This window comes from Oenanthe melanoleuca, chromosome 2 (assembly GCF_029582105.1).
Source record: "Oenanthe melanoleuca isolate GR-GAL-2019-014 chromosome 2, OMel1.0, whole genome shotgun sequence".
Lineage (NCBI taxonomy): Eukaryota > Metazoa > Chordata > Aves > Passeriformes > Muscicapidae > Oenanthe > Oenanthe melanoleuca.
This window is the reverse complement of record NC_079335.1, coordinates 143992619-144013526: the sequence shown is the minus strand read 5'-3', so window position 1 is coordinate 144013526 and position 20908 is coordinate 143992619. Positions and strand designations below refer to the sequence as shown.

At 47.4% G+C, this 20908-nt stretch overlaps 1 protein-coding gene across 1 annotated transcript; it reads left to right on the top strand.

Annotated features, from left to right (window-relative positions):
- The first annotated feature begins 366 nt into the window (after positions 1-366).
- LOC130249976 (cryptochrome DASH-like) lies at positions 367-20726 on the top strand. Its single transcript, XM_056485173.1, has 14 exons — positions 367-495; positions 1233-1405; positions 2464-2557; positions 2825-2955; positions 3894-4042; positions 4991-5079; positions 7146-7219; positions 8766-8855; positions 11318-11397; positions 12580-12639; positions 13630-13787; positions 16615-16734; positions 17722-17898; positions 19818-20726. Exons 1-14 carry the CDS (start codon positions 430-432, stop codon positions 19911-19913), a joined length of 1557 nt encoding a protein of 518 aa, XP_056341148.1. The 5' UTR covers positions 367-429; the 3' UTR covers positions 19914-20726.
- Positions 20727-20908: the final 182 nt, after the last annotated feature.

Below are 20908 nucleotides of genomic sequence, written 5' to 3'. Positions count from 1 at the left end.
GATGGGCACCGATCAGCACCGCCGCAGCAGGGCGGGGCTCGGTGCCACTCACCTCTGCAGAGGGTGGCTGCTGTCACCGCGCTGTCGTGTGAAAGATAACGAGGTGTAAAAAGATGAAGAGGCTTGTCAAAAACACCCAGCAATAAGAGCAATAAGAGAAATAAGAGCAATAAGAGAATTAAGAGAAATAAGAGCAATAAGGCTGGGGCAGAGCTCTGGTGAGACTCCAGGGGTCCGAGGGAACTCGCTGCGCTCCCGCTGCCCTGCAGGGATGCGGGACGGGACCTGCCCGTCCATCCCATGGGATGCGCTGGGGGCGGACGCGGGGATCGGAGCAGGACGGCTCCTCCCCGTCGGGGCGGGATGAGGGGCCGGGCACAGGGGGACGGAGCCAGCCGGGCGAGGTGGCGCCGAGCAGGACCCGGGAGGATGTCGGGGATGGCGGGCACGGCCATCTGCCTGCTGCGCTGCGACCTGCGCGCACACGACAACCAGGTGGGGAGCGCCGGGGGCTCTGCGGTGCTGGGAAAGAGGAGGAGTTAACAGGAAAGTCTCACAGATATGTATGTATAACAAAAAGATTTTTGAATGTAGGATCTGAAGAAAGTATAAAGATGATAGCAAGTTTTGATGTAGAAGAATTGCTAAGCGAGTTTTGCTGGGTAACTAAGAAGGCAAAGGGCAAGTGAGTTAGAAGGGGCTTTTATGACTTCGAGCAAAGGATAAATCCACCTCAAACAAAATATGTTTTTATCAAGCAAAAAAATTCTCACAAACAAACAAAAGTGCCATGTTGCAAGTTATGAAAAGATCTCAGAATTTTCCACTGAAAAACAACTTCTAACTTAAACTGTAACATACTAACCTTGAGTGATTAGAAAATCGTTACATAAATATGGTAATATTAGTAAGTATGATAGGCTATAGGTAATAGTAAAGGTATTGATTGGTTGTCGTGTTTTAAGATGCTCTGTAATGAAAAGTATATAATGCATTGTAACCAGAACCAGAAGAAGGTTTCGGACGAACCCACAGCTGAGGGCTGGGCTATTGTTACCACGACCCGTGAATTGCTGCATCATTTGGATACAATAAACAGCATTTTAAAGAGCCCGCCTGGAGTTCCGCATCCCTCGTTTTTAAGCTGTTACACTGCAGGATCAGCCCTGCAGGACGGGCAGGGATTTCCCTGCGCCCTGTCCCAGCTCTCACAGCCCGCTCTGTGTCCTCAGGTGCTCCACTGGGCTCAGCGCAACGCGGGGTTCGTGGTTCCCCTCTACTGCTTCGACCCGCGGCACTACCTGCGCACCCGCTGCTACGGCTTGCCCAAGACGGGGCCCCACAGGCTCCGCTTTCTGCTGGAAAGCGTGAAGGATCTCCGGGAAACGCTCAAGAGAAAAGGAAGGTAGTTGAGAAAGCACGGTGGGAATGACATCTGCATTTCTGTTTTCCTGCTCTTTTCCAGCACATACCTGTGCTGTGACTCAGATCGGGTACCCTGGGCTCTGATGCTCATTTCAGCCCTTTGTAGATACAGTAGGGTGCCACGTGTGGCCCCTGCTGCGGTCACTGCACAGGGGACAAAGAGCCATCCAGGCTCTGTGCCACCTGGGCTTTGCTTTCTCAGGTGCCCCAGATGAGTGTCAGCCTTGAGTGCTTTGTCCAGAGTGCTGACAGTGGGAAACATGAACAGCAGAATTTTGAGATGCGGGCAATTTCAGTAGCCACTGTGGCCTGGAGCCTTCCTTGTCCCTGGAGAGCTTTCCATGGGAGCTGGCTTGAGACAGACCAGTGTGGATCCTGGCTTCTGAGACTGGAGAGTTATTTCCTTATGCCCTGTCCCACTAAACACAGTCTCTAGGCTCAGATATCCTTGTTTATGATGCCCTTAGAACCATTATTGGGCTAGATCATGGCCTGAAGAATCCATTACCAGTTAATATCTGGCTCTGCAGAGTGAAAGATCATGGAGTCATAGAATAGCTTGGGTTGGAAGGGAGCTTTAAAGGCCATCTAGTCCAACCCCCTGCAATGAGCAGGGGTCATCTTCAACCAGATCAGGTTCAGAGCCCTGTTCAGTCACACCTTGAATATTTCCAGGGGTGGGACAACCTCTCTGAGAAACTTGGACAAGGTGGATCAGCCAGCCCTTGAATCTCTTTGGTGTGAGGATGAACAGATTCACTTTTAGGTAACAGCCTGGCTTTGTGCCCAGTCATCCTTTCTAAGGCATCCAGAGTGGCAGGAATGTGTTTGACACAAACTAAACCCCAGAGGCTTACAAACTCTGCTTAGAGGCTCCTAAAAAATGCAGCCTGGTCAAATCCTGTTTGTCTGCCTCCACACACTGTGCTGCATAGAAAACCAGGACACGAGTGCCTGCCTGGGCTGGGATGATGGCCTCTTGTGCACATAAATAACAGCAACATCAAGACTATTTCAGGCCAATATTTTGTGTTTCAGTACCCTGGTTGTGAGGAAGGGGAAGCCAGAAGATGTGGTCTGTGATCTGATTACTCAGCTGGGCTCTGTCACCGCCGTGGTTTTCCATGAAGAGGTAAAGGAAATACTCGAGTGACACAGTTAAAAGATAAAATTATGCTGTGAATGTTTCTTCCACGACCAAGTGGTGATGCAGATGCTGTGTGTTCAGAGCCTTTCTGGGCTGTGGTGTTGTTAGCCTTGGAGAAGCTGGGTAGCTCCTGGGGTGGGGAGTCCCTGAGTGGGGCAAAGGGATGAAGGCAATGTGGAGAGGAGTGAGGAGGGCAGGACCAGGGGCTTTGTGCATGGGGAAGCTGCATTTGTGCCTTTTTGTTCTCCCTAGGCCACTCAGGAGGAGCTGGATGTGGAGAAGGGGCTGTGCCAGGTGTGTAGGCAGCACGGGGTGCAGATTCAGACATTTTGGGGGTCCACGCTGTACCATCGGGATGATCTTCCCTTCAGGCCTATTGACAGGTGGGCTGCTCTGTGGTGTCACCCCTCCACTGTCCCATCTGTTTCTCACTCAGCAGGGCTCCCAGTCCCCTGGTCCCACAGAGAAAGGACCAATTAGTCCATCTGTTTGTGCTTTTATGGATCAGTGCTCAGGCACACAAAGGGGAAGCAGCACATTCAGCCCTCTGCACCAGTAGGATTTTTGCTTCTGTATGTTTAAAGCCAAGGTGTGTGTTTGACCATTCATTAAGGGACTGGAAAACACCTCTAAGATCATAAAATCAAACCCCAAATCAAAACTAACTAAGCCAAGCTCACTAGGAAACCATGTCCTTCAATGCCACATCCCCTCATCTTTTAAATCCTGCAGGGACAGTGACTCCACCACTTCCCTGGACAGCTTGTTCCAGCCTGACCACCCTTTCTGTGAAGGAACTTTTCCTGATATCCAGTCTAAGCTTCATCTGAAGCAGCTTCATAGAACCATTACATGGTTTGGGTTGGAAGAGAGCTAAGATGATTTACTTTTTTTTTACTACTGGTATGTGTACTCTTCACTGCTCCCTCAGCAGTCACTTGAAGTGTAGTTTTGTAGAAAATGTTTATAACAAGAGCAGACAAGTCAGGCCATGAAAATGCCTGTTTTTCTCCTTTGCCTGAAAAGGCACCAGGAGGATGTAGATTTTTACACTGAGGTCAGCTGTGTTAATCAGGTGAGACAAACCTGGCTCTCACCATTTCCCCACCAGGGCACACCTTAGATTGAAAAGGCACGATTTGCATCAGAAGCAGAAGGAAATTGGGCAAAGGGCTGAGCTTCTGGTGGCTGTTCTCCCCGGGGGCATCTGCCCCTATTGTGCCGGGCAGTGTTCAAGCAGGCATCACAAAGGTGGGAGGACAGGCTGGAACGCTCGTCCTCCTGGGGAGGGGGTGTGACCTGGCTGCTCCCATCTGTGCAGGTTGCCCGATGTCTACACCCACTTCCGAAAAGCGCTGGAATCCGGGGCCAAGGTGCGGCCAACGCTGGGGATGGCAGATCAGCTAAAGCCCCTGGCCCCAGGGCTGGAGGAAGGGAACATCCCTACAATGGAGGATTTTGGGCAGAAGGGTGAGAAAACTTCATTTGGAAGCTGCTCTAATAAAATCCTGCTTAGATGCTGTTCTTAAAAAATATCCAACTCTGAGATCTGTTTTGAAAAAAATGTGGTTTGCAAAGTAAATAATTTCCTGCTGCTCCAGATTCCCAGATGTTCAGCCAGAGTGAAGCTGAACCTGCAGTGGCTGCACTTGAGCTCTGATGGTTAATACAAACCAAACATCTTGCAGTGTTTCTGTCACAGAAAAAATGTCCTTTTGTCAAAATGCAGAGGCAACTAGTGCTTGAGAGATGCATGAAATTAGTCCCTAAGGGTGATTGAATTATCGTGGCCCTTTCAGTCTGGGAGGTGCTGTAGAAGCATCTGTCTTTACTTGCAGGGTCAGGCAGATATTTGTCTTCAAATTAAGAGAGAGTAGATTTAGGTTAGATGTGAGGAAGAAATTGTTCCCTGTGAGGGTGGTGAGGCCCTGGCACAGGTTGCCCAGAGAAGCTGTGGATGTGCCATCCCTGGAAGTGTCCAAGGGCAGCTTGGACAGGGCTTGGAGCAACCTGGGATAGTGGAAGGTGTCTCTGCCCATGGCAGGGGGGTGGAACTGGATGATTTTTAATTTCCCTTCCAGTCCAAACCATTCTGTGAGTCTGTGATGCGTCTCTTACCAAGAACCAAAACATGGAGGCAGTGGTTGCCCTTCAAACTGTAACTAAGCCTCAGTTCACTCACAATGAAAATTAAATTAAATTCCCTGTGTGTAGGAGCAGCTGGGTTGGAAACCTCCTCTTAGTGATTTTTAATATATTTGATATTACCCTTATTTTAAAGGAAGACCACACAATCTTTTATGCTCCCAAAGCAGACATCCCCATTGCTGAGCATCCCTGGATTTTAAGCTCCCTGCCTTTGAGATGCATTCCCAGGAGGTAACAATGTGTTGGTTTTTTTTTTTTTTATTGTGGTAGATCCTGTGACTGATCCCAGAACAGCCTTTCCCTGCAGTGGAGGAGAGAGCCAGGCTTTGATGAGGCTGCAATATTATTTTTGGGACACGGTAACTCTTACATTTCCTTGCCTACATCCTCCCCCTTGTACACATGGCTGTGCAAGTGGGTGAGGCTGCAATTTCACTTCCTAATAATATTTCCTTAGCTCCCATATAAAAAGGAGGGAATTAGCATTATTTCAATTTTCAGAGAGACAAAACTAGACCAAAAAGAAGTCATCTGGGACTGGGGAATGTAAGCCAAATGCTTAGGAGCCTAGTTTACTGGCCATCTCTCTGAGGTATTTTTTTCCATTAACTTCTGGGACTTGGGACAAAATTTTTTAGCTGCTTTACCTTGATTTGCTCCTTCTATGCTCAAGTCCCACGTCATCAGCAATGTAGTTCCTCTGTTTTGGAGGAGTGAAAAGTGCTCTGAAGGGCTGGAATTGCAACTGGGGTGATGAACAACCAACCCAAGTTCTGCCCACAGTTATAAATAGTAGGAGGTTTCTGTAGTCTGGTTTGAAATCTTGCAGCCAGTGATGACAGCTACTATTTGTTTCCTTGCTTTGGTGGAGTGGAGCTCCTGCTGACTGCATTTTGTCAGACAGTTTTTGAACTTCTTTCTGGTCTGGTTTGAGGAACTGTCTTAAATCTGCCGTGTCTGAATTCAAATGTGCATGTGCTGATTTCCAACAGCATCAGGCCCCAGTCAGTTTCTGGATAAAGGAGGGAGCAGCTCTCCAGCTGGGATGGATTAAAAGTGTGGTGTTGCCAGTGCCTCCCTGGGACAGCCCCCAGGGCATCCTTTCAGCTGTGTTTCTAAAGCTCCTGCATGCCTTTGCTTTTGGGGAGCATTGTCCTGGTTTAACCCCATGAGGCAGCTCAGCCCTACAGCAGCTGCTCCCTCAGTTCCTGCCAGTGACAAGGAGGAGAGATTCAGAAGGATTAAAGTGAGAAAAATCACGTGTTGAGTTAAAGACCATTTAATAGGGAAAGCAAAAGCTGCATGCACAGGCAAAGCAAGGTAAGGACTCATTTAATACTTCCCACCAGTGAGCAGGTTTTCAGCCTCCCCAGGAAAGCAGGGCTCCATCACAGTTACTTGGAAAGACAAATGGCATCACTCCAAACATCCTGACTTCCAGCTTTATATGCTGAGCATGACATCATTATGGTCTAGAGTACCTCTTGGGTCAGCTGGGGCCAGCTGTCCCAGCTGTGTCCTCTCCCAAATCCTTGTGCACCCCCAGCCTGCTCAGGGTGGGGTGGTGAGAGAAGCAGAAAAGGCCTTGAGGCTGTGTGAGCTCTGCTCAGCAGTAAAGAAAACATTGCTGTGCTATCTGCACTGTTTTCAGCACAAATCCAAAACAGCCCCAGATTAGCTGCAATGAAGAAAATTAACTCCATCCCAACCCAAATGAGTACAAGTGTGCATAGCTTCTGCTCTTGGTCAAGCATTAATATCATCAGAGCCAGAAAACATTTCTTCTTTTTTTTTGTAATGCAAATATTGTCTTCCCCGGTGAGCTAGAACAGCCCTTTAACAATTGTAACCTGTGCAGTGAAGATCAAGGAGAGACTGGTCTTCCCTCTGTCCTCTGCATTGGAATGCTCAGGTCGTGGGAGATCTGCATCCTGCTGTAAATGTGTGGGGCACAGAAAGAGCAGGGTCAGGGTTCCTGCAGCTGGGTGCTGGGTGCTGTCACACTGCTTCTGCAGCCCCCAAACAAGCAGCCACTTCCACTGGTGCTTTTCAGTGGGTTTTTGAGCCAGAATCAGATGGGAATGGGCAGGGAGCAGCACAGGTGCACAGTGCTTGTAGAAAAACGTGCTATAGGCTTGTCTTGGAGTGACTTTATGGTGCTTGTATTTAGATGCTTTAGAGCACCTAGACTGTAACAAGGCTGAAGAGGGGAGCACAGCTTGTGGCACACACACACCCCAGAGCTGTAATGAAAGCTGCTGGCCTGACTCATGTCTGTGTGAGGCAGGAACTGGGCAGCTGTGCAGTCCTTGCAGGAGCCATGAGAGGGAGCCCAGCCCTGCCAGACTGCTCTGGCTCCAGAAGGAAAGAACATTGAGCAGGTTGCTTTAAGGTATTAAAACCTTTTGTTCTTTTGCTCTCACAGAACCTGGTGGCCTCTTACAAGGAGACTCGGAATGGGCTGGTGGGAATGGATTACTCAACCAAATTTGCACCATGGTAAAGATTTTTGTTGGGATGGAAAATCCTTCTCTGCTTCTATCCCAAACTGATGTTACCTGTCTCTGAGTGCTTCTGGGCAGGGGTAGGGTCTGGGAGTGATTCCTTTGGCCCTTTTTGTTGTGGTAGAGCAGCTCTGAGGCTGCACTTCCCTGGAACTGCTGCAGTGAGGCAGAGCTGTGCTGAGAGCTGGGTGTGCAGGAGGGACTCACCATTCACCTTTGGCTTTGTGCTGCTTGGTGTGGGAAGGGAAACACAGCTTCAGTGTGGTAGGGCTGTAGTAGAACTCAGCCCAGTCCTGGTTTCCTGAATACTCTGGGGAGTGACACCCCACCTCACTGCCATTCTCTTTTTCTGTGGGGTGAAGAGACACTTCTGATTATTCCTGTTGGAAAGGATCTTTTGTTCAGATAAATATTTTGATTTTTAATTAGGGGCTTTAGTCCCTGGTGCTGGAAGAGGCAGTGTTAATTCCAGACTGGAATTGCAACAGCAGAACCCTGTTCAGCCTAAGCTGAGAGCATCTGAATTCTCCCAACAGAATTGCAATGAGAACCAAATTTCTGAGGCTGTTACAGGTCAGGATTTCTCTTGTGCTTTGATGGTTGCAGTGGATGGCTCCATCTGGTGGCACATCAGGATCCCAGGACTGCTGGCTCTGTGGAAGTTTGTTATTTGTGGCCTCACTTGAGTTTTTCCATTTGCTCAGGGCACACAGTCCTGATCTGCCTGCCCCAAAATGTTCCTCTGTCACATAATCAGAATCAGAGCAGTTCAGGTTGCAGCCACTCATTCCCTTCTCACTGGCCATTAAAGCTGGTCAGCAATTAAGGAAAAACTCTTCAAAGCCTTTCTTCCTGTTTTCCACAATTCATTAGAACATCCAGTGTTTCCACAAGCTGTAGTGGAAATGGCAGTAAGATGCATTTCTAGGAAAAGCAAGGTAAAAGTTGTTCTTAATCCCTCTGCATGATGGGGTTGGAGTCTGCAAGTTCTTTCCTGTCTTGCAGCAGAACTGATTTGGAACAAATAGAAGGAGCCCAGTGGGTTGAAATGCCAGAGCAGGCTTTGATTCCCTAGTTTTCCTGCCAGGGCTCAGATTTTCAGCAGTCACTTGCCCTCTGTGTTGCTCAAATGAGCTACTGAGGTTCTGCAGGAAAAGGAGCCCTGGGCATAGGATAAGGAGGTTTGTGGTAAAAGAACAGGACATGTGATGCAGAGGTTGACATTTGAGAGTCTTTTCATTGGGTTTGTTAAATCATTTAGGCAAAACTTGCCAAATTTGAGTAAAATGATTTATCTCCATAGCTTGGAGACTCCTGTAACAGTCATACCCCAGGAAGGGAAGGATTTTGATTCTTGGAAGAGAATTCTCAAAGACTTGCAGAGAAATTACAAATTGACTAAAGCCATTTAGGAAATCAGGGTCAGAAATGCAAGCCAAACAACATTTTTAGACAGCAACTCAACACCCCTCTCCTGCCTCTGAGCTGACATCAAGTGTCAGTCCTGCAAGGCACTCAGGACATCCTTCCTCTGCTTCCAGGCTGGCACTGGGCTGCATCTCACCTCGATACATCTATGAGCAGATCCAGAAGTATGAGAGAGAGAGAACAGCAAATCAGAGCACATACTGGTATGTCTGCACCATCACATGGTTTATTTTCTCTGAAAGGAACCTGGCATTTCCTGCACAGGAGAGTGATTTGTTAACTCTCTTCATAATTAATGTTTGTTTTTCCTGTGCCTGCTGGCTGGTTCCTCTGTGTTGCACTATAGTTCTCTTTCAGTACAGATTTATTAGTCTGTCCTCGACACCCAGGGGCTTTAGGCACTTTGTAAGTAAAGATTATGAATGCCAGTTGTCATTATTATTGCTGGGAAACCGTGGTTCATGAAAACAATCTCAGCAAATCAGCACTGTCCATCTCTGTTCTTATGGGCTAAATGAGAAGGAAGAATAATTTACAAATAAAACCCAAAGGGTTTCTCAGACCAATTTATGAGCCTCAAAGTCTCAGTGACTGTGTGACTTGTGCAATTCTCATAGCAGAGGGGAAGAGGGCACTGGGAATTGGGTTTAATGCTGCCCATCTTGTCACCCATGCTCTTCCTCACCTCTCAGATTATCCATCCCTGGGCTGGCCTTGAACTTGTTCCCAGACACTGTGAATCAGAACCTGGAGCTCTGATAGAGAAACAGGTTCATGTCAGAGCCTGGCCTAACACTAGACCTGGATGGGAAAAATCCCAAACCATAAGGTCTGTGCAAACTCTAGAACTAAATATTCATTTGGTTTGTTACATTTGCAACATGTCAAACAGCACAGTGGTTGGTGAAGAGCAGGCAGAACACTGCCAACCATTCTGGCTGCTCAGTTTCATTAAAATTCAAATGACAGATAAAATATCAACACCTATGAAGTGTATGTTTGGGGTTTTCTTTTACTTCAAAAGCAGTTAAGAGAGGAAAGATTTCAAGAAATGATCATACTCCTGTTTTCCATCCAATGGTCAGCCAGCCTGCTGGCAGCTGGCATGCCATGGTGATTTTAGCATTTTAAAGTGTTCAGTAATTATAAAAATGAAGCTTTCAGGCTACCAAGAAGTCACCTGTACAATGAAGTACAATGGTGGCTGAGGATGAGGGACTCATTAAACTTCAGTGTTATCACAGTTTTTAGGATTTGGACAGTGTCCTGTTCAGGTTGGACATTAGGAAGAATTTCTTCACTGGAAGGGTGATTAGACATGGCAGTGGATTTCCCAGGGAGGTGGTGGAGCCACTGTCCCTGAAGGTATTTAAGGAAAGACTGACACAGTGATGTTTGGCCATCCAAATGGCCCTGGATGACCTCAGAGGTATTTTCCATCCTGATTCCCTAATTCTGTGATTCTGTTCTGTAACCAGATTATCCAGAAGGATCTTGTCAGCCTAAAAATCAGCTGAGCAGGGTGCTTCCCATATGGCATAGAGTTGAAGCAGGTCTCTGAGGCTGTGTGCCATCATTTTATAAGAAGCTCTTTCTATATTAAAGTTTTTATGTAAAACTGTCCTTTTTCCTATGGGCCTAGCACCTGATCTAATGGACTGGAGCACTGTGAACCTGTAAATGGGTTGGCTGCACTACCTAATTATTGGCTTGTCTTCATTTTCTTCTGTCTTCACTCAGAGTGTGGATTAAAAACGTGAAGGAGATGAATTTTCTCATGTTCAGGCTTGGTTGTTTATTAAATCTTATCTAAAGTACAGAGAGTTCTGCAACACTTCCAGCTACCAGCTAAAAGTGAGCAAAATGGAGATCAACCTGGCTAGTTACAAGGTCTTTTACAGCTAAACAGTCCAATAGAGAATTAACACCTATATTATCTATACTTTTGACCCAATAACCAAACTCCTGTGACCCTCAGTGCAGCACTGACTGTCCAACCAGAAACTACCTGAAATCATGAAGGAAGAACAAGACAAAAAGAGACACCACCCAAAATCCTCCATCTTGTCCCATACCTGTTATTATATTATAAAAACCTCAAATTCAAAACCCATCACCAAGTGAAATCACACACTTCTATTTAACTACACACCCGTGATTTTAACTCCATCACTCAAATTTGGAAGCCTTCTCCAAGGCCTCAGGTCAAAGTAGTGTTCTCTAGGGGGTCAGTGTCAGAAAGCTCAAAACTCCCAGGTTTCTGGGATCCAACATAACCAGTTTTGAAAGGTGTCCTAGAGTCCATGCAAAGGTGATTGCTCAAAGGAACACAAAGCTCTCAGGAATGTGCTGATGTGCTGGTTCCTGGGGAGGTGTGAAGCTGAATCAGGCCCTCACCCTGCTCTGGGAGAATTACATCCCAGCAGGGATGAAGCAGGAACATGCTTCCTGAAACTCTGAGGGAAGCTTCCCAAGTGATTCATGCAGAGTTTGCTTTCCCTGTAAGCAGGGGTAGGAGGCTTGGGGAAAGAACTGGTGTCACAGGGAAAATCTCTCATTGTGAATAAACCTCACAGTGTTAATGATGGGTTGTAGGGAAGCACAATCCTAGTTCAGTGATCATAAGTCACCCACAGCGAAACACTGAGGTGGTTTTGTGTTTCAGGGTCCTGTTTGAACTGCTGTGGAGGGATTACTTTCGGTTTGTGGCCCTGAAGTATGGCAGAAGGATCTTCTCATTAAAAGGTGTGTATGGATCAGCACATTTGGGGGGAAAGTATTCTCTTACAGCAGGGAAAGTAAGAGAAGAGGCTGTTGGCATTAAGTTGTACCAATGTTCTTTTCATAGTGCTTGTGTCACCACCCTGGGATGCTGCTGGGAGCTCTGTTAGCACAGAAGTGCCTCAGAACCAGGGTGCTGGACACTGATCCCCAAATCTGGTCAGACACAGGGAGTATTACTGACACATGTGGGAAAACAGCAGCACAAGGGGAGTGAAGATGCTGTTTCCAGAGACATTCCATCTTTCAGCAGAATCCAGGCTTGCTTGAGTTCTCCAGAGGGATTGGGACACAGTAGGAACTGACCCAGCAGGGTGAATCCCAAAAACCAGATATTGCACTAAATAAGAATCAGTATGAGGTTCAGCTCCAGCCCCAGTGACAGGAGTGTGTGTGAAATGGGGGTCTGAGCAACAGCCAACACCCAGCCCACGTGTCAGGCAATGCCTGAGCTGGGTGAGCTGCTCTGCAGGGATGCAGCACTGGCTCAGTGCTCAGGGCAGCCTGCCTGGCATCCAGCTGTGGGGAAGCATCTCCCCCAGTGCCACATCTGGCAGGCCTGTGTGGCTGTTCTGGTGGCACTGGGTGCCAGTGGTGGGCCTGACCTTCAGAGCTGATTTGTCCCTGCTGCCTCTGCTCCACTGCACAGAAAGCTGTAATTGCCACTGGATCCTGCAAGCATTAAATCATCCCCCTCATCTGTCTCATGTTCCTGTCCCATTTGCAGGAGCAAAGTGTTACCTGGGGCTTCTGCCAGGTAATTCTGGGTGTAGTACCTGCTACAGAAACAGATTTCACATAAACATTGTCCTGGAGTAAAGCTGAAAGAGAAAATACCAGTTTGGGCCAGAGCACATCTCTGTCCACTTGTGAGGTCTGAGTAATTTTTAATTAAAAAAATGAAAAGAGAGAAAATATCAGCAAAATAAATAGACAAAATCCATTAGGGTTTGAGCACCCTCTGTGTGCAAACTGGAGGGGAGGAATGGATCATCTCCAAACCTGTGCAGGTTTGTTTGTTGTGGCACTGGGAGGCTGAGCTTCACCCTCATGCCTTGTGTCAACCAAGCACCCCTGGCTGTGTGCTGTGAGCAACTGACTGTGTCAGTATTTTCTGCATCAGCTGGTCATTGTTTTCCTCCACAGGGCTTCAAAGTAAAGAGATCCCCTGGAAAAAGGACCTTCAGCTCTTTGAGTGTTGGAAAGGTCAGTGGAAAGGTTTGGCTGGGTGTGCTCTTGGGGCTCACAGGTGCCCCAGCTGTGACTCAGGGCTCTGTAGGGCAGCTGGTCAGCCTGGCACTGGAGCTGCATCACCAGGGGTGGATGTGTGTGCCCTCCCTTCCCAGCCTGACACTGCCCAGCTGCAGCCCACAGGGTTACCCTGCTGTGGGAGGCACTGCAGGTGGGTTTTCCTGCCCAGGAGGGAATATTTGTGACCTGCTGGTCCCTTCCTTTTAGTCACAGGGCTGACCAGCCCTTCTTATCAATATTAGATTGCCATGCCTGCTATGTTTGGTTCTGTTTGCTTTTGGTTACAAGGCTACAACAGATTTAGACTAAATCACATCTTTTGTAATCCCACAGCCTTTTCTTTAGCTGTTACAACTTTATGAATAGCAAGCATACTATCCCAAAACTTGGAGGGACTAACAGATTAAAGTATTAGAATCAGTGCAATACACACCTCTGTATCCTTTTTTTGTGTTAATGCCACGTATACCCATTTGCACACAGGATAAAATAAATCATCCAGGCACAGTAAATCTTTTCCTTAACAACAGACAAACTCTACTTTTCAGGTACTAACCCTGGGGGATTTGTCCACTATATCCCTCTGTTAGTCACCTGTCAAGAATATGTTCTTGGCCCATCTCACTGCTGTCTGTGTATTTATTTTACTCTGCAAAATTCCCTGCAACCCACTTGATTGTTTTTCCAGTCTGAGATTTTTCTGTATTTTTTTTTTGTTTGTTTTCTTATTACCAAAACTTCTCCCCAGCTTAATTTTCAGTATGATATCCCATTTAATTTCCAGTGGATCTCAGTGGCTGCACTCCAGCTAAACCTCACTGAAACCTCTCCCTGCTGCTGTGCACTGGCACTGTCCTGGAAATGGCTGTGAATACATGACCACAGGCTGGTTTATGAGTGCCCAAATCCATCCTGACATCCCAGGGCTGTGTTTTGTCTCTGCAGAGGGCAGAACTGGGGTTCCTTTTGTGGATGCCAACATGAGGGAGCTGAGTGCCACGGGCTTCATGTCGAACAGAGGGCGGCAGAACGTGGCCAGCTTCCTCACCAAGGACCTGGGGCTGGACTGGAGGATGGGGGCAGAATGGTTTGAGTACCTGCTGGTAAGACTGGGCCCTTTGTGTGCCTGGAGTTTAATGACAGGCAGGAAGACAGCCCTGATTTATGAGACAGGGTACAAGTGATGATCAGTAACTTTCAGGCTGGGACAAGACCATGTAGATACTTTTTGCAGAGTGTGAACTTCCCAAAACTCACATAAGTAAAAGGAGTTTTGCCACAGTGGATCTGCCACGAACAAAGATGTAGCAGGGAAGTTTGCAGTAAGTGTTGATCTCTTAGCCAGAAGTCCATAGCACTTGAGCAAACTTTCAAACATGAATTATGCCAACAGTGCTCTGATTTGCTCACCCCAGAGGCTGGGGAGGAGGGCAGCCCAGAAATAGAACATAAAAAGAATTGTGTGCTGGCACAGTGTCTGTGCACTGATTATGCACACTGGGAAGCCTCTAGTCAAGCACAGGCAAGTAGGGACAATAGCTGGATCAGAGCTCCACCCTGGCTGGAGGCATCCTCCTTCTTTCTGGGGTGTTACAGGCCTCCCTGCCAGCTGGAGCACCAATTCCTCTCATGTATCAATCAGCAGCTGTGTGAGCTCAGTTAAACAGCTGGGTCACTTCCCTGACCTCAGTCCCCATGGACTCTCATGGTACTGACTGAAAAAGGCCAAATGCTCACATCAGCCTCACATTAAAGGTCTTATCTGTGGGATACAGGAGGCTACTGGCAATCAGAAAACTTTCTACTCAGAGTGCTGGATGGGCAGAGAAAGCCCAGTTGCCTTGCCAATACCTGCAATTAAAAAAGACTTTTTTTGTGAATATAATTTTTTTTAAGTTCTGTGGAGCTGGGCTCTGAAATGGCTTTGGCTGCAGGAGGAAAATCTGGGTGCTCTCTCATGCCAGTGGGTTTGGACAACAACACAGTGCAGGACTTCAGGACCCTGCAGAAAGGGGTTTTGGGAGCCCCATCCTCAGATAAGAGCAAGAGGCTTCCACAAGTGTGTCCTATTCCACAAGTGAGGAAGACCTGGAAGGTCTCACACTAGAAAGATGCTGCCTGTGTTATCTGCATGTATTCCTAAGGGTATTTATATATATATTTATATATATATATATATTTATATTCCAGCCTTGCTGGAAGCAGAATTTAGCACACTGCACTGGCCTTTTCACCTTGGGAAGCCCCAGATGCTGATGGCCACTGTAGGTTGGTGTGGCACAGGCTGATCCTTGTGCCCTTCAGTCCCATCTTGTGTCACACAGCTCTGTTCTGTAACCTGGTGGCATTCCCAGCACCCAGGGGACATCAGCTTGGTGGGGAGGATGTGGTGTAGAAGGGTAGAGGCCAGTGCAGAACTGAAACTGGTCTCACTTTCCTCTAAAAAAAGGAAAGCAATGCCTATTTCATCTCCAATACTGCCAGCAAAGGCCCACAAGTGTCTGTGTGTGCCATCCACACCAGACAGGCAGGGAAACTGAGGCACAAGCTCCCTGCTCTGCTGGAGCCAAGGGAAAGGCCAAAGACCATTGGTGTCCTGAACTGAGAATATCTCAGCTCTGCCTTCACTGATTTCATTCACAGGGTCAGGCCCCAAGGAAAGGCAGGAAAACAAACAGAGGAGAATGCCAGGAAGGGGCAAGGCTGAGGGGGAAGTGATCCTGCCTCCTCCAGGCCCCCTTGGATTTGCCCTCACTCCCACACACACTTTCCTGCATGCTAATCACACAATCAGGCCCCCAGTGGCATCTTTCTCCCCTCCTTATCTCACCAGCTGGAGGAAGAGCTAGGAAGGGGGAGCCTGGTGCAGAGCTGCTGCTGCTCACCCTGACCTGGCTCTGCAGAGAAAGGGCAGCTTGAGCTGCTTCCTGAGCCCTCTGCCATCCTGCAGCATCCATCCATCCATCCATCCATCCATCCATCCATCCATCCATCCATCCATCCATCCATCCATCCAGGGAGGGGCTGAGCTCTTGCAAACATCTCTTTGTGGGCTGGTTGCTGCTGTGGCTGCAGGAAAGGGAGAAGAGAGCAGCACTGAACCAGCTCTTTCTGCCACAGCTGCTGCTTTTACAGCACAGACACCCCTGGGAAAGCTCAGAGGTCCCAAACTCTCCTTGCTATCACTTCCACTCCCCTCCTGAGCAGGGTTTGAATTGTCCTACAACTAGAAAACTTCTGGTCTTGGATTTAAGCCACCCTGCCCAGCTGAAGAGCACTCAGGTGGGATCATGTTCTGCTCTCACTTGTGCTTGTTCCAAAAGCCTTGCTCCATTTTATATAAGCATCCTTGAGAGTTTTTTATTTGTTTAAAGAAGGAATAACTTGACAATGGGAAAAATTGCAGTGTTTGTATTGTTTGCATCCTCTATACACTGTGTGGTTTGTCTGAGTTAGACTTCTCTGCAAACTGCCTAGTAGGATCTGCAGAGATGATTTTGCCAGTGTATGGTGTCTGGGTAACTGGTCAGAAAGAATTTTCTCTCATATTTGAATACTTTCTTTTGGAATATGAGCATTCAAATGTTAGGTCTACTTGTGAAGTCTGCCAAATGATGGCAGAAAGAGAAGGGTTTTCCTTTAAAAGGAAGGAAACTGAGAAAGAGACTTTGGTTGGACTTTTATCTATCTCACTGACCTAAGTATTGTGAATTGAAGTAGTCTGGGAAGCTGATCCCAGCTGTGAAAAGCAGCCATGCAGGTTCTTTTCTGAGCCAGGTGCCTGTATGAGCATGGGGGGAGCTCTGACCACCCCAGTCTGGCTGGAGTGAATCCCATTCAAGGAATTTCCCCCTGAGCTAGAGGATGTAAGATAAGATTGACCAAGGGCCAGCCCTGCCCTCCTGACAGTTTTCTCCCTCTGTTTCCCAGGTGGATTATGATGTGTGCAGCAATTATGGCAACTGGTTATACAGTGCTGGCGTTGGCAACGACCCACGGGACAGCAGGAAGTTTAACATGATCAAACAAGGCCTGGATTACGATGGGAATGTGAGTCTTGTGTGGCTGTTTCACAAGGATGAGTGCAGTGGAGGGCATGTGGTGCTTTCAGGGAGCAGAGGAGATCAGTGTGCTCTGTGGATGCTAAAGCAGTTCTTGTGTCTCCTGGCCAGGTCAGGCAGGTTCCTCCTTGGTGCAGAGCAGTGTAACTTTAACTGCTGCTGTCCCCAGGGAGGTTGGAACTCCCCACACCCTCCCTGGTCAGTGTTTCATCACCATTTCTTCTGAGTCACAGCCACATCCCACCAGTACCTCACACAGATGCTTCCCTGAGTACAGAGCAGCTGCTTGGAGATCTCAGGAGTTACCTGAGAGACAGAACCATTGCTTGAGAGCTGCTGAAGAGCAGATTAAACCTGTGACTCCTCTGACTGTCCTGTCTTAAGTGGTGGGAGCAGATAAATTGCCCTTTCCATGTGCTTAGCCATTTCACATACTGGAGTTGCTTAGCCAGTTTTCACATACTGGATTACCTGTTTCCACACTATTCCTTAGCTTCACATCAGGCTGTGCTGTTGCCTTTTGGCACTGTAGCTGGCAGGATTTAGCAAGAAATCAGAAATTAGTCCTAGTAGAGGACACAGCAGTAGAGTTAATAGGAGAGATTCAGGAGCACAAGAGTGTGCAGCTGAGCTAGTCATCCTATTTACCTTCAGTCATGGGAAATTTTTAGGGGGTGGCTTCATTTCAGGATGTCCTAAACAGCACAGTGCTGAAAATGCACCTCTGCCTCCCTCCTCTGCCTGCAGTGTGAGCATGGGGGAAGAGCTCCAGCATCCAGGTCTCCCTTTAGGCACTAATTCTGGGTGGAGGGTTTAGCAGGAGGGGCTGAGGCTTGTCAGAGGTGACTGATGCTGTACAACACCAGCCTCTCTAGAGGAAATCTGGCTCCTCTCTTTCCCATTGGCACAGAGCCTTGCTGGGAAGCACCTGCAGACTGTCACTGGATGGATCCTGTCCTGTTTACTCTGTTTGCAGGGGGATTATGTCCGGCTGTGGGTGCCAGAACTGCAGGGCATCAAGGGAGCAGACATCCACACCCCCTGGGCACTGAGCAGTGCTGCTCTCTCCCAGGCAGGAGTAACTCTGGGTGAGACCTACCCCCAGCCAGTGGTAACAGCCCCAGAGTGGAGCCGACACATCCACCAGAGGCCTGTGAGTTCTGGGAAGGTGGGATGGGTGGGAGGGCTCCAGGGGCTGCTCTGCATCAGTCTCTGGGACTTCTGCTCTTCTTTCTCAGCTGTAAAGGGAAAAAAGTTGTTTTAATGCAAGCTCACTGTGAGGTTCTCAGACCTCCAGTGCTCTAGGCACCTACTCTGGAGCTCTTAAGCTCCTACTTCAAGCTCTTGGCTCCTGCTTTGTTGGGTTATCTTAAATAAGCAAGCAGCTAATAGTTAAAAAGGTTATTTATTATGAAGCACATCTTATTACAAAGGACATCAGACTCAACAGTCAAGCAGACAGGCAATAGCAAAGCAATGGCAAATGCAGTGGCACTAAGTGAATGGATAGAAGCCCTGGCAAAAGCCAATGGCTAAAAGCACCAACTCTCCCCAATACAAACTCTTATACAGGATTTTTCCAACAAGATAAGATGCAAACTCAGACCACCACTCCTTAACCTATTAGAATTCTAGTTCCTTAGCACACCATGTTAGACTATGCATAGAACCTATCTTATTCTTTCTGAAAAATGTAAGAAATATTCTTACTGTTGCTCTATTATGTCTAAGCACTGTTTACAACTATGGGCCTGGAGCCTCTTGCTGAAGATATCAGTATGTTTCAACCTTCACTAGAACTCACTCTGCTACTCTAGCATGTGAAACTTTTCACTTACTAAAAGCATTAGAACTCACCCTAAAATTACCAGCTTACTTCTACTTAGATGTCTACTTTATGTGTGAGTGGCTTAATATACTTCAGTGCATCCACAGGCTTTAATTCAATCCCTGCACTCTGATTTCTCTCTGAAGAATTCAGAGACCCCTGACTCCAACAGCTCACATTACATCTCTGTGCAGCCAGGATTATTTAGCTGTCTGTCCTACCTGCTGTGATGAAGGATGTAAATTTTTGCTGCTTCTGTCTCCCTTGTATAGTCAGCAGGGTTTAGCCACAGCTTGTCCTTCTGAGCATCCTTCCATGCCCTGGCAGCCCTGCCAGAGGGATGGGGTTTCTCCAAGGCCTCCACTGGTGTGACCACCCCCTGATAAATGTGGACAGGAGAGAAACAACCCAGTGTCCTTTCTGTTCAGGAGGTGGAAATAAAAACAACCAAATTCCTGCTTGAGTGCATCCAAACTGGAGTCAGCAAGGCCTGTTAATATGGAGTCTGCTCCTTGCTCTTTGCTTTTTGGGTGTATCTCCTCCTTAGAATGGGGGCAGAATGAGATGTTGATCCTGCAGCATGTCAAGGCTTTAATCTGCTGCCTGGGATGCTGTTCTTGGAGGAGATGGGTTTGGAAGGAAATGGATGTAACCAAGGTTTTGTATTATAAGAGCATTCAGCATTTTGCCTTTTCCCCCATGCATCTTCCCTCCCTTTCTCTGTGTGAGAATACTTTGTGCAGGCCCAAATTTAGGTGTTGTACCAAGTCAGTGAAGAATGAAGCATGGCCCCATTTCAGGTTTTAATCCTAGGGTGGAGTACCAAATTTTTAGGCCAGATTCCTTTGCCATGAGTGGAAAGTTTTGTGGAAGCAAAGCCTTCTGTTCCATCCATGCTGTTGGAGGCCCTGGGTTAGTAACCTCCTGGGATGAGAGAAAGGACTCTGCAGGAGAACCTTAGTGAGACACCAGTTTGAGGCAGTAATGAAACTTGAAGCCAAAAAGCTTCTCCATCAGGCAAAAGTTCAATTTTGATGAACTTTCCCAGCTCACCTTATCAGAAATCCTAGTTTCCCAAATCCCAGCCTAGAGCAGTGCCTGTCAGGCTTTCCTGCCCTTTTGAGTGAACTTGGGAGGCAGAAATTCCATGTGCCCACTCTCCTGGATGTCAGCACTGCTTTGTGATCAAATCCACTCTGCAGCATCAGTAAATATCTTGCTGTTCCTTGTCATTTTTGCCACAGGGAGGAAGTTCCCACCCCAGGGGCAGGAGAGGACCAGCACAGCACAAGGACAGAGGGATTGATTTTTACTTCTCTCACAAGAAGGATGCTTGCTGAAGGCTGAAGGAGTGCTCAGCAGGAGGTTTAGCTGCTGAGGGTGCCTGGATAATGGTTAATCACCTCGAACAAGCCAAAGATACAGGTTTGGCATGGTAAAATACAGGATCTGCCTGTCTGCTGTTCCCAGGGACACTCTCTGCATGTGGGTGTTTGGAGGTTATCAGCACCTCTCCTTACAGTCTGGAGCCATTGGTTTATGTGGCAGGTGTTCAGTCAGAACTGAAACTTCTTATGCTAATTTTTAACCTTTTACAGTTTTGAACCCACCAATTGTTGCGCAATTAAAAGTTTTGCTACTGGAATATTTTATCTTCCTCATTTCCACAGAGCTCCATAGATAGAGACTGCAGGGGATGTTCTTTTAGTGTGTCTCCTGCAGGACTTTAGAGAAGCAGTGTGTTCCTCCTGAAAATTTCCTTGCAGTACCCTGTTGTTTTTGGTACCTGGAAAAATCCTGGAAACTGAAAAATTTTCAGTTCATAGCCAAGAATTGTGTGTTGTACGCAGCATCAAAAACAGTTTGAAATGGATCCCTAACCATTTTTAGGATTTTATTTTTATGCAGAATGTTCTACTTGCTGGAAGAGTTTGTGAATTTGGAGATGGCCATATTTGTGCTGTCATGGAACATTGTCATCTGAGGGAGCCCAGATCTCAACACTTTGACCACCAAAGATGGGACATGGTTCTGGATTTATTGCTACTAGAGACCCACTGGGCCTGTTCTGTAAAGAATAACTGTAATACTGTAAAATCTCTGAACACTCTGGGTTGATGGGTTCAGGTCTGGGTGTGAAATAAACAGACATTAAACACAAGAGCAAGTTGTTCTGCTAAAAACAAAAAAACCAAGTGAGCTTGACCACAAGTCCTATCAGGGCCACATTTACAATTCTACCATTTGTTGTATTAGAGACCTGGGCAGGAATGTGGCCATCAGGGGTGATTCGGGGGGAATAGAGTGAAACAGTTTAGTGACAGCACTGTTCTCT